Source organism: Dermochelys coriacea, chromosome 8, assembly GCF_009764565.3.
Source record: "Dermochelys coriacea isolate rDerCor1 chromosome 8, rDerCor1.pri.v4, whole genome shotgun sequence".
In the NCBI taxonomy this organism is placed as follows: domain Eukaryota; kingdom Metazoa; phylum Chordata; order Testudines; family Dermochelyidae; genus Dermochelys; species Dermochelys coriacea.
The window spans coordinates 67,072,842-67,085,704 of NC_050075.1; the positions used below are offsets into that span (position 1 = coordinate 67,072,842).

The 12,863-nt window shown below is 36.9% G+C and overlaps 1 protein-coding gene across 5 annotated transcripts in view; it reads left to right on the forward strand.

Moving 5' to 3' along the window:
• Positions 1-12,863, forward strand: part of VAV3 (vav guanine nucleotide exchange factor 3) — a 255,820-nt gene that overhangs the window by 179,847 nt on the left and 63,110 nt on the right. For all 5 annotated transcript variants that reach the window (XM_038412017.2, XM_043520500.1, XM_038412019.2 and 2 more), the window contains one exon: positions 1,728-1,773. In XM_038412017.2, the coding sequence (XP_038267945.2) occupies positions 1,728-1,773 (46 nt within the window). The remainder of the gene's footprint in view (positions 1-1,727; positions 1,774-12,863) is intronic.

The window sequence follows — 12,863 nt, forward strand, 5'->3', positions numbered from 1 at the left end:
AAACTACCAATGATGAACATATGTGGCTAGATGAAATAATATTTATCCTAATTCTATTTTATTCCTCCTCTTTCCATGCCTCTTCCTCCAACTTGATTCTTGAGATTTTTGTAAGAAAAAATTCCTTCTCCTGATGAGGTTTCTGTACCTTGATTTTATGTAGAATGTAAAATTAGAGCCTTATTCTCATTTGTGCCATGGCCCCTTTCCATGGTTCTGGTAGTATGAAGGGGCCTTAAATGTAGTTAATATGTCTTTAAGGTTCCTTTATGCTGCCAGAGTGGTGTAAAGGGGACATAGTGTAAATGAAGATCAGGTTTTTAAGAAAAGATGGATTTATGTTGCAGAAAATGTGAAGATCTACTGATAATAACAATATAAGATGAAGCATTCAGTACATTTTCACACACTCCCAACATTTACTTCCTTTGGTATTTTTTACGCCCTCTTCTTTCCTTTAGTGTATGTAATTTTATTGCACATTGAAAAATTATCACATTTTTTTTCCAGTTAAGCCGTGGAAACAGTTTGCAACCAACAACAATAACTTCCCCCCAGCTTTCCCCTCACCCCAAGCTTATGGCTCTTCTCCTCTCTGTGTCAGTGAGAATAAACAATACAGTCTCAATTTTTAAAAAACCTGATTGCACCCTTGGTTTTTGCTCTGCTTGGCTTGAGTAAAACATTGTAATTTGCATGAGCCCTCATGCAAGCTACTAATTAAAACAAGTAGCAGGAGGAGATGACTAACTTACAAATATACCTTATTATGCACTGAAGTTCCTCAGGGCCTATTTAAATGCAGAGATCTGTGCAACTGGTACAAATCAGCACCTGCCAAATAATAAACCATCATGTTTGTATAGTGTACTTGGGATTTCATATGGCTCCAGTTCGCCTAAACTAAACTTAAACAAATAGAATAAAAGTTTATTACGTCATGTTTAAAAAAAATGCTCATTTGAGAGATGGGACAGGTATTGTTAACTATAAGGAGCTTTAGTACAAAGCAAGAACAGTGTAAAGGTCCCATCCTATTGGAACTGCAACTTCATTCACATTAATTCTTGCTGCTCTTCTAGTCCTGGCCCTTCCCTGAGTCAGACAATGCCAAACTGTGTGGTGTATTTTTCCACTATAAAATAGGCTGAGTTATTACAATCATTTTCACATGTGATCTCAGTGGAGTTTGAATCCAGATGTCAAGAGGTGACAGACTAACACATGAACCTTTTGTGTCACTTGCACCCCAACAATAAATATTAACGCATGATATTTCTGCATTACCGCCATTGTAGGATGGAAAAGAACTTTTTAAAAATTGGCTTTGCCTAGTAAACTACAAACACTAGTTTAGTTGAGAGTTACAAACACCTTGGGAATGGAAGTTGTTCGTAACTCTGAACAAAATGTTATGGTGGTTCTTTCAGAAGTTTACAACTGAACATTTACTTAATGCAACTTTGAAACTGTACTATGCAGAAGAAAAATGTGCTTTCCCTTTTTTTTTTAGTAGTTACATTTAACACAGTACTGTACTGAATCTCCCCCCCCCCCTTTTTTTTTTTTGCCTCTGCTGCTGCCTGTTTGTGTATTTCTGGTTCCAGATGAGGTGTGAGGTTGACCGATCAGTTTGTAACTCTGATGTTTCTAACTCTGAGGTTCTACTATACTTAGAAATGAAAACCGGTTTATACATGTCTTTGACTTGTATTTTTGCTATGCAGAAACGAACTAATGGAATTCGAAGAAACTCCAGGCACATGGACTCAGGTTTGTTTTATACCTTTTATTAATTACCCTTTTGAATTAAAAAGGAAAAAGAAAGCTTCAAGCTATAACATCATGCTGTATCATGATTAGCATTACCCTGCATGCAGTGTTGAAAACACATTGAACATTTTTCTGTTGGGAACCTGAAGTTTTGCACATCTAAATCAATGGCTTGGCTGTGTTTTCAAAGGTATAGTCATATGAGTTTTTTTCCAGGCTTTTTTACATGCATGTTTATAAGTAGTGCTTGTTCAGCTTTGTTTGCACATTGAAAAGCCTCTGGGCTTTTGGTTAACAGTTTCTCCACCCTTGTGTACTTTGCTGTGAAAAACAGGCAGCTACTGAATAAACCTTAGTTTCTGATCCTGCAAAGTTCTCGGTCTTACAACCTGTCTTGGGATTTATCCGTGCTTTGCTGGACTGGACTTTAGTTGCTCTCCAAAAAAACCATAAATAGTCTGTAATTTTACATACACCTTTGTAAAGACTGTATTTTTCACTATAGTTTGTTCGATGTTGTTATAGAATCACAAACGCTGGCTCTTAAGAAAATTAAGGGTTTAATTACAAACTATGTACTAACTGGGTGAGCATCTCCTCTGGAGACCAATTATTTTTCTGAACAGACTATTCAATAGTTCTTCTGTATAACAATGAATTTTTTACAGTAATTATGCTTTTGTCTTTTGTATGTTTCTTTTCACAGTTTAATTACTGGAGATTTGTTACGTATATGGTAATAGTTATTCTGAATAAAACTAAGTTATAATTAAATGTTTCTAAATGTAGATACCTGAGAACAGTTTGAGTAGAACACTAAATGGGCTAGCCGTCTTGCACCATCTCAAAACCTGGTAAAGCTGTGTGTTTGCTGAGGAGTAAGTGTGGTGGTTAGGCTGCCATCGTTCCCAATGTTCAGCTGCACAGGTTCTAAATGTTGTAACTACTTGAAACAATCCACACCCTTCTTACTCATGTCAGATTATGAGATGTTTTAGAAGGCTTACAGCTGCTTTGTTGCCTCTAGCCAAAACTTGCTGCACTCTGCACTTAGGTCAGTCTGTATGCCTTTCTACTCAAGGAAACTGAATCCATTTAAAAATAAGTTTAACTTTTAATATGTACTGCTGTCAGAAGGGGCAGCATGAAGAGTAACAAGCCTTTGGCCTAGTGGGGCTATTGTCTATTTACTCATTCAGTTATACAAACTGATGTATTAGGCATATTGCTCTAGTGATTATTGAGATCCCTTATTCAGGAAGGTGGCTTAAGCCTGTGTTTAAATGCCACTGAAGTCAGTGGGACTTAAGCACATGCTTAAGTGCTTTCCTGAATCCTAAGTTATTAAGGCCGAGATTCTCTGAATACCTTATTCTGCAGGTAGTTCTGTTGAAGTCCATTCGACGTTAGTATTGATGGCAGACTCTGGTCCTCAGTTGTTTTTTGGAAGCCAGTGGAAGTTAAGGACCTCTGAAAATCATTCTACTATTTTTAGGTACCTAAGTTTATGTCCCTTGGTTGAAAATGTTGGTCTCGAATCTTCATACTTCTGCAAAATTGATACTGCTATTACATATATTTGAAATAAGAGCTAACAAAACATAGCTGAAAACTACATATTGATCACATTCTTCAGTATAAGCAATGTGGCAATTTTCAAATTAAGTCATAATAGCAAGGCAACCCCTATCTAATTTGTATCATTCTAAATGTACTGTTGATTGGTGGTGTTTCCGTCAGGTAGCAGCTTCTATCTCTCAAGGCAATGTACAATCAAGAGAACAACACTGGTAAGAGACAGATCAATTATTTGAGACATACATTACTACAGTGGTGCTAGTATCTTTTCAAGAACACAGGATCATAAATCTCTGAAATTCCTAGCACTACTGTGATATTTCTGTTGAAAATGATAATCAAGGTCAAAGTTACCAATTAAACTTTAATACACAAGCTTTAAAAATTGCCTAGTCTAGTACGTGTTCGAGAGGTCTGATGTGTTTTGCTCCCCACAGTGTTGTGATACTGAAACATGGGCCATATTTTTAATAAAGATGATATTTGCTGTTTTTCAGTAGCATGTCCTTGCAATGTCCAAATATTAGTTGATATCAGCAATAGATACTCTATGTAATCATTGCTCTTTTTTTGTCAAAACCTCTGCTGTAGCCTGCTTCTGTTCTGTGTCTGGCTATTTTAAAAATAAGAGATGTCTATGGTAGGTCCCGACCTAATAAAAACTGAGTTGTCTTTGGAGTGTAAGGACCAAATTCTGCCCCGGATTACACTATGCAATCCCCAGTGACAGGGATTTAAATCAATTAAAAGGTTGGAGGGGAGACTGTGGGCAGTATATGGCCCCAAGGAAGTAGCAACTAGTGTGAAGGTATTGGAATTTTCATCTGGCTTAAAGTAATTCTGTTTCTTTTTCTGGCAAAGCTCTTACTTTGGTGAAGAAAGATCCCTACCCCAGCTGTGCTACCCTATAAAAAAATAAATGGATAGTGTCTGTGTTTCTCTTCAGAGATTATGTGGTTGCATTTGGCAGATTTCTTTTAGAGTTAAAGATATTCACTTGTCACTTTCTGCTGCATAAGAGGAAAGGATAAGAGACGGGACCAGAGGGGCAACAGATAAGGAAGGGGAGAAGCTGGTAGCAGCTAGAAGAGCCAGCAGAAAGGGAGTGTACCTAGACCTGTGCAAAAGAAAAGCAAAAACATACGGTCTACTATTTGATTCTTTCCCCATGCCCTGTGGCTTCCCCATGTGGGTCCAGTTGAAGATGGCCTTCACAGTGGTCTATCCACTGGTTTTTATGGGTGCCAGGCTTGGGACAACTCTTCTCTACATTACACTGCAGTTAACAAAATGGGTGTGCTTGTGTGTATGTAATGCTGTCATATTTATGCATATCTATAAAGCAAGCAAGAATTTGGCCCAGTGTTTGAATTTTCTTTATAATACAAAAGATTAAATTAAAGTTTGTAGCAAAGGGGATTTAAGATGTGATTTAGGTTTGAAGGAAACTTTGCCTGGAATGGGAAATCTGAAATAATAATTTTTTGCATTCTGAAGAGGGATCCTGCAAACCGTTATGCACATGTTTTACTTTAAGCATGTGCATTAGCTGACTTAATTGACAGTAGGACCATTGACATGCTTCAAGTTGAGCATGTGGATGAGGATTTGTATGGCTCAGGACTTATTTTGATAAAAACATGCACTGTGCTGAACATCTATAATGTCTTTTTGTTAATAAGGAAAAACTGTCATAAATAGCTTGCGCCCCCCCCCCCCCAATCTTTGTAAAAACTCAGTTATTCTCTTTGATATAGAACTGGTACATTGCAAGTTTGTTGGCGGTCCCTTTTTATTTCCTGGTATAAATAGAGCTAAAAGGTAATGGATTCACTGTTGAGTGTTTTTAAACTAGGTTCACCCTAAACCTTTATGCTAATAAAAATATTGGGACTTTAATTTCAAAAACTGTAAAAAACATATTTCATGTCAGTAGGATAAACTTGACAAAAATGGGAACACTAGAAGCCTGTACTTCAGATATGTTGCAGAGAAACTTGAAATCTGATCTGTGAAAGAATGCTATGGGAAACATGTTCTGACTTTTAAAATAGCTGATTTTCTTGTAAGCATGGATTAAATCTTGGAAAACAACCTTAGTTTTGGATTGGGGGCAAAATGAAGATATGTATCTCACAGTTAACGGCAAGAAAACCTAAAGAATTCACTGTAACATTTCATCTGATTTCCAAATATTTTACAAAATTGTGTGTGTGTGTGTGTGTGTGTGTGTGTGTATATCTGGTCAATGTCCTGTCTATACATGCTTTGCAAAATTAGTCTTTAATACTGATTATACACCATTAATAAAGGAAAGGAAAGGAACTGAAGGAAAGTGTGAGGTTATTGCTTGAAGAACATACATTTTGGGCTGTGCAATGGGAAATAAAGTAGCAAAGGTATGTTTTTTTTAAATAATAAGATATAGTGGGAGGTTGGTTAGAGCATGCTTCATGGTATTTATGCACATTAGACTGTGAAATCTCATAACCAGAGTCTGGTATTGTAATTCCCTATGTTGTTTAAATATAAGCAATGAAAATAAATATTCATCTATTTTTATGTATTATAATGAATGTATATTTTTCATATTAGAAAAGTAAGAAATATTGCAATATATTCTGAATGATGTTTTCCCTTCCCAGGTATATGTCATAAGCATACTACAGTGTTTGGTACCGTGTTTCAACATAATGGGACATATTTTGCCCTGTGATATATATGTCCGACTTTGATTCATTTCATTGGGAGCCTCACCCAGCATGCTATATCTGAGAGTAAAATCTGTCTTATTCAAATATTTGAATATGTCCTGACTTAACTGTAACCTCTTGCTAAGCATTGACACAATTGTTACATGCATTGAATTGCAGCTACAGCTGCATTCTATTTAACTATCGCTTTTCATTATAAATACTAAATTTCTGCATATCTGATACACTTGTATGTGGGACCTATCTAGGCAAAAATGTGCAAGCCCTTGAAGGCTCTGGATGATTGCTGCATACAGACTTTTGCCATTTACCCCCAAACACACCATTACAAGAAATTAGCTTATTTCAAGCAGAATATCATTTGCAATCAAGAGGTTTCATAGGACTGTGGTTCTGAACCAGGGGTACACAGAGGTTTCTTCCAGGGGGGTACATCAACTCATCTAGATATTTGCCTAGTTTTACAACACATTACAAAAAAAACCCACTAGCAAACTCAGTACAAACTAACATTTCATACAGACTGAGTTGTTTATACTGATCTATATACTATACACTGAAATGTAAGTACAATATTTATATTCCAATTGATTTGTTTTATAATTATATGGTAAAAATGAGAAAGCAATTTTTCAGAATAGTGTGCTGTGACATTTTTGTATTTTTAGGTCCAATTTTGTAAGCAAGTAGTTTTTAAGTGAGGTGAAACTTGGGGGTAGGTAAAACAAATCAGACTCCTGAAAGGGGTACAGTAGTCTGGAAAGGTTGAGAGCCACTGTCGCAGGACACCAAGCACAGGATCTTAGCAAACAACATCCAATAGCAAATAGCCATAACTGAAGACAAACACCCACTTCAGTCTGTGGCTGGCAAGATTATGATCCAGCCTGTCAGATTCAGATTTATCCATAGTGATCTACACATTTATGACCTCTGGGTTTGATTGTTGCAACTCATAACAGTTAGAAATGAAGCCATGTACCCTGGAAAAGCTTTAACTGGACAATACCTGTCTGGTTATTAACCTGGATCATTGTGAACATGTTACCATCATGCTCCCCACAGAATATAGAATCCAGTTCAAGGTCTCCATACGGATATTCAAAGCCCTGCAAAGCCACACTGGGAAATAAAACCATCTCTCTTACTCCCCTGTGCACCTAGCACTCCCCATGCCCAGAACAAATGGATGGGGAAGGGCAGGGATCTGGTGGAACCTTAGCTTGCTCCATCTTCCCAACACTGGCCAGGTTAGCCGTTGTGGTAGGGTTCTGATTTGCTGCTGCAATAAACCAGCAATAAATTACAAGTCTCTCTTCCCCTAAGCAAAGGGAAAGCAGCAAGGAAATTGTATTTTAGAGGGTGTCTATATATTATTACTCAGACGGCCTTGGGTGTGCCCCCCAAAAACTGAAGTAGTCACACAAGACGCAGATAGGTGCTTGTTTTATCTTGTTTTATTATTTAAACCTCAAGAAAGCCTAAGGGCCAGATTCCAATTTCTCTTGCACTGATATAACTATACAGTAACATAACTAAAACCTTCTATATGCCATTATACCAGTGATCAGAGACTGGCCATAAGAGAAATAGCTGGGCTCAGCATCCTTACTGAAGACTGATGGATTCTTCACCACCATGAATTTCTGTGGATTGCAGTGTGAGAATCATTGGTGTAGAAATCTGAGGCATTTTTTTTAATGTTTTAAATTTTCTCATCAAATTAGATTGGGTCATGAATATGGATACTACTTTTTAAACGTATAGACCTTTTAATAATGAATTTTAGGTTCTTAATGTTGTTGAAATGCTGTATTAGATAATTTGGACTTTCAAAGCACCATACCAGAAGTATAGTATTAAAAGACTATGCTACTAATTAGAAGTGCTGCTAAAACAAATTGCTGAATGAGACTAGTAGTTCAAACATACTGTGTAGGTCTGATAATAAATAAAACCTTACTGCCAAAATATTACCAATCCAAACAGGGGAGACTAGTCTTAAAAACAACCGTTTTACTTTATTTATAGCATGGTAAACACAGAATAAAGTTAGAGCTACACGGTGCAGCAACATGTACCACAAGGGTATGATCTGTAAAATGCTCTAACTGCCCCGAATAGACCCTACTGTCAAAAATGGTGATACTCAGACTGAGGCTTGCGAGCCGCAGTGGCCTTGCAATGTGTCTCCTGCAGCTCTTTGCACTAACCAATCAGGATGCTTTTACTATTTTATTCACCAGTTAAAGTTGATAAAATAATAATACTTGGTTAGATGTTTTGCTGTGAGAATATTTATTTACTGTTTAAATAAGAATATATCGTACCATAGTAAAAGAAACAATGAATTCATACTACTGGGCCTCTTTTGGGTAATGTTGATCGCTAATTTGGCTCCTGAATCACTGAGGTCTTAGTATCATTGCTCTAAAAGCTACCTAGTTCCCTTTAAAGTAGTACCGAACTCGGACTACGTTAATGCAAATGAGGTATCTTTTAGAGCTGAATGTACACAGAGCAGTTAGACTGCCCCATGTTAGAGCACATCTTTAGTGCACTTTGCCAGCACTGTGAAGACAAGCCCTTAGAAAGTGCTGAAAGTATTCTCAAGGAGAATTGTAAAGACTTGAAGGTATTCTTAAACTTCTACTTTTTTTGGAAGAGTAGGCTCCCTAATAATTAGCAGCTATGATAAAAACAGAACACATACATTTGCATGTTTTACTGGAGATATTTTTCACACTATGTAGCTTTAGACTTGCTAAGTCTTCACTGAAATGTTTTATTGTAACAGATTAAACTATTAAAACTGAAAAGGCCTTTGATGATACACATTTAAGAAATTTGTTTAACTTTTATGCTTTATCCTATATACAACATTATTCAACTTCACTGTAATATTTCTGTTGACAAATCTAACAATACATTTTGTATGCATGGATAGAACATCACAAGTAGGTTGCAATTATACATAAGGAAATACTGAATGCTTTTGTATTCCAGTGGTAATATGGAACATAATTATATTGTTGGTTTAATTTTCTAGGCAGTGATTTTCCTGAAAAGCTGTCTGGAAGTAACACAGGAAAAAGTTTGCAAAATATCTAATTTTATTGAGGGGAAAAAGTCAATCCCAGTGTTAGTCTATCCTTGTTCCTTATTTTGCTCCATATGTTAGGACATTAAACTCTGTGCTCTGGTGCTCCTAGATCTGGCCATTCAGGTGTAACTTTACCAGAACATAGTAAGGTCAGCTGTCTTCTGACACATTTGTGTGTAATGTGCGTGGGGTAAAATTGCTCTACAACTGTTTTAGTGAATTGTTACAGCCCATTTCATTGAATGCTGTAGCATAAATAGCTTCCCCAAAACGGTTCTGTAAGAGTGGGGTGTCTCACACACTGCAAACAAAGAAGGAGTTAGGATGTGTACCACCCTTAAGCATGCTGAACCTATCTGGTAAAAAAGTATATGCTGTCCTATCCAATTAAATATTGAGCTAGATGGCTGTTAACCTATATTGTGATTTCTCATCTCAGGGTTTAATACCACTGCTACTTTTGCTGTAGCACTAATGCTAAGTGTAGGTATTTCCTCTCCCCAGAATAATGTATCATGATGGCACAAGAACCAACTTGCCTAATGCCAAGATATTTTCCAGTAACTCATATTCAAAGGCAAAAACAAGTTTTTTCTCCATGTGAAGTGTTTCAGTCTGGGTTTCTTGTCCTTTATTTGGGTTAATGTTTTTTTAATAAAAATTGTTTTGAAATTCGTGGTAGGGTGGGATGTCATTTATCTGAGCACAATGGATATATTTTATTTCAATATATTTGCATAGCTCCCATTTACATTTATGTATCTATCGTAGGCATTTTCGATGTGCCTGTTGCTTTAGTATCTAAGCAGCGATCTAGCATTAAGAGCAGAACATAGCTGCTAGGGTTCATCCTTTTCTTTTAATTAAACATCAGAAGACCCAGATGCCAAAAGATGAAACATATTTATTTAGTCAAACTCTTTCATTTTTCTCTGGTTAGATTGCAAGATTAGGCTGCAGGTGGGTAATTAATTTTCTCTAACTTTTTGGATGTACTCCTTGGAGCTGTTACTTTGCTTTGGTTGACTAACACATTTTAGTTTCCTCTCACTGAATGCAGTGTTTACTCCATGTTCAGCATTTTTAATGTATGCCACGGTCAAAGTTCTGCAAAACCCTTCTTTTAGGTCCATAAGCACACTATATTAATGTAGATTATTCAGTGCAAAATGTGATATCTAAAAGGGAGTTGGTACACAGAAGGGATGGGGGGAAGAGATTAAAGTGAAACAGGCACAAATGGACATGCAAGTCTAATCTATGAAAACCATAGGATACTGCTTTTCAAAGAACAATACACACACTATAAAAATGCAAGTGTACAAGTTAAAGATATCCCAGAGTTGCTTTTATTCAGTATTAGAGAGACAAGATGGGTGAGGTAATATCTTTTACTGGACCGACTTCTGTTGGTGAAAGAGACAAGCTTTCCAGCTTACACAGAGCTCTTCTTCACCTTTGGGAAATGTACTGGGAGTGTTAGAGCTAAATACAAGCAAAAGTCATTAACACATCTCAAAAAAGAAAAGGAGTACTTGTGGCACCTTAGAGACTAATACATTTATTTATTTATATTTTAACATATTTCAAGGGACCATTCAAAGTGAAGTTGTCTGTTAACACCTCTCCAGTCACTGTGGTCAGGGGAGCTTGGGAGGGTTTTTAAGTGGGTTATAGATTGTTGTAATAAGCATAAATCCAGTGTCTCTATTCAGTCCTTGATTTTTAGTAGCTAACAACGTCGTGAATTTAAGATATAAATTTAATTAGTGTTGTCAGCTGGCAAGTAGAAGAGAATGGCATGTCAGCAAAACTGTAATTTACAGGGACTTGTAAATCTCCCATTAATTTGCAATGGCAGAATTGCCCTTACCTTTATATTTCCATGTTTGTTTTTAATTGTCAGAGCTCTATCATTCTCAGAAAGTAAAACAGAGATAATAAGGCAATGAATTATAATAATCATAAAAAGTCACTGAATTTTAATATTACTCAAAAGGGTATGGATTTTTTGTGATTCATTCATTTAATTTGATCACTACTGAGAGTAATGCTTAAACAAAGAATTTAGGAAACATTGTCAAAATTTCTAAGGGCTAAATGTTCCCCTTCTGTGGGAGAAGAAATACTGCTAAAACTCATTGAGGACAATTTTGCAGAGCTGCTGCTGCACCCTGCCCTCATCAGGGGAAGGTTTTATGGCCGTGTGTCTGGGAGAGGAAATGGCCTTCAAACCTGGGAACCTGCTGAGAAATTGAGATGCTTCTCAATAGAGAGCTTGATCTATACATCTTTTGGGCTTCCTGCTACCCATACTTGTTGCACTAATACTCCTGCACTGAGTCTACCTTTGAAGCTAGTAGGTTTTGAAGGAAGCATGCCATACAAGATAGTTACCCCTATGTCAAGCATGGCAAAGGTCCCACAAACCCATGGATTCCTAGCTGACTGGTGTTTGCCCAAAAAGGCTTTTGTAGGTAATAGGGGGCATGTTGTAGAAACACCAGTTGCCTTTCTGGTGAATTTGGAGTTTTTCTGTCTTTAAAACATCATTTTGTTTCTAGAGAAGTTACCAGTTCTGCCAGTATTCCTTGTTTTAGTTATAGGGAATTGCTCTAAAACTGGAAATAACTTGGTAAGGCACCTAATATACCTACCTCTCAGAGTGGGGAGACTGATTGGTTAAATGAATAGTGTAGTGTAACTGATAATTGTTATTTAGTGTTTTTTACTTTTCACATTGTTACTCAAATTTACTTATTTTAAAAAATATTTGGGATTCATTATCTTTACATTAGGACACGTTACATTTATATGGCTATTCCTTCTGGTAGATGAACCCATAATGCTGTTAAGTGAGGCGTAGTTTCCGTTGCATGATAGAAATATGGTAGACTATGTAACAGCATTATTGGTAACTAATTTCCCCTTCCAAGGCACATTATTTGTTACCAAAAGAAAGAAACGAATTTCTGAACAGGTGCTAAATATGTAAACTGAAAACAGCTATCAGAGGGTATTAACTTTGTGGTCTGTGTAAAAGGAACTTGGTGCTTTCAGTTCAGATCATGGTGGATAAATATCCATGTCACAAGAAGTACCATCATAATAGTCAAGGCCTGAAAAATGTACCTGATGCTTATTAGCTCGTGTCTTTCTCTTCCTTCCTTGGACCTCCTTCCCTTTCCTAGCTGCACTCCATATTTTCTGTCTTATTTTGCTATAGTATATCAGGATTCATCTTTTTTCTGGCTTGGTTTCTGTCTCTCTCCCTTCACTCCCTTATGTCCGTTCCTTTCCTTGCATTCTTTTATTCCTCTCCTGTCTTTTTGTGTCTCCTTTTTTTCTTTCATTTCTCCCCCATAATCTGTGTAAAACTGACTTTCTTAGTACCATACGTCTCAATTTCTATATAGACCCATCACACACACTCTCAAACACCTCCACTCATGTACTACTTAGTTGGAAAGTGTACAAGATACCCCTAACAGCTAGAAGACTATTCGGCAGAGGTTGATATGGAAAGTAGTGGGTGCTCTAAAGTCCAGGGGCAATGCTCAGGTGAGAAATCTGTAATCTTCTAATATCCACTACTCTGGCTGCTGGGATTCCTGCTAGGATGCTATCAATGGGCCTTTTTAAGGGGATCCATCTTTCAGACTAGCTATTGAGTAGTAGCTGTCTCAGTATTGCCA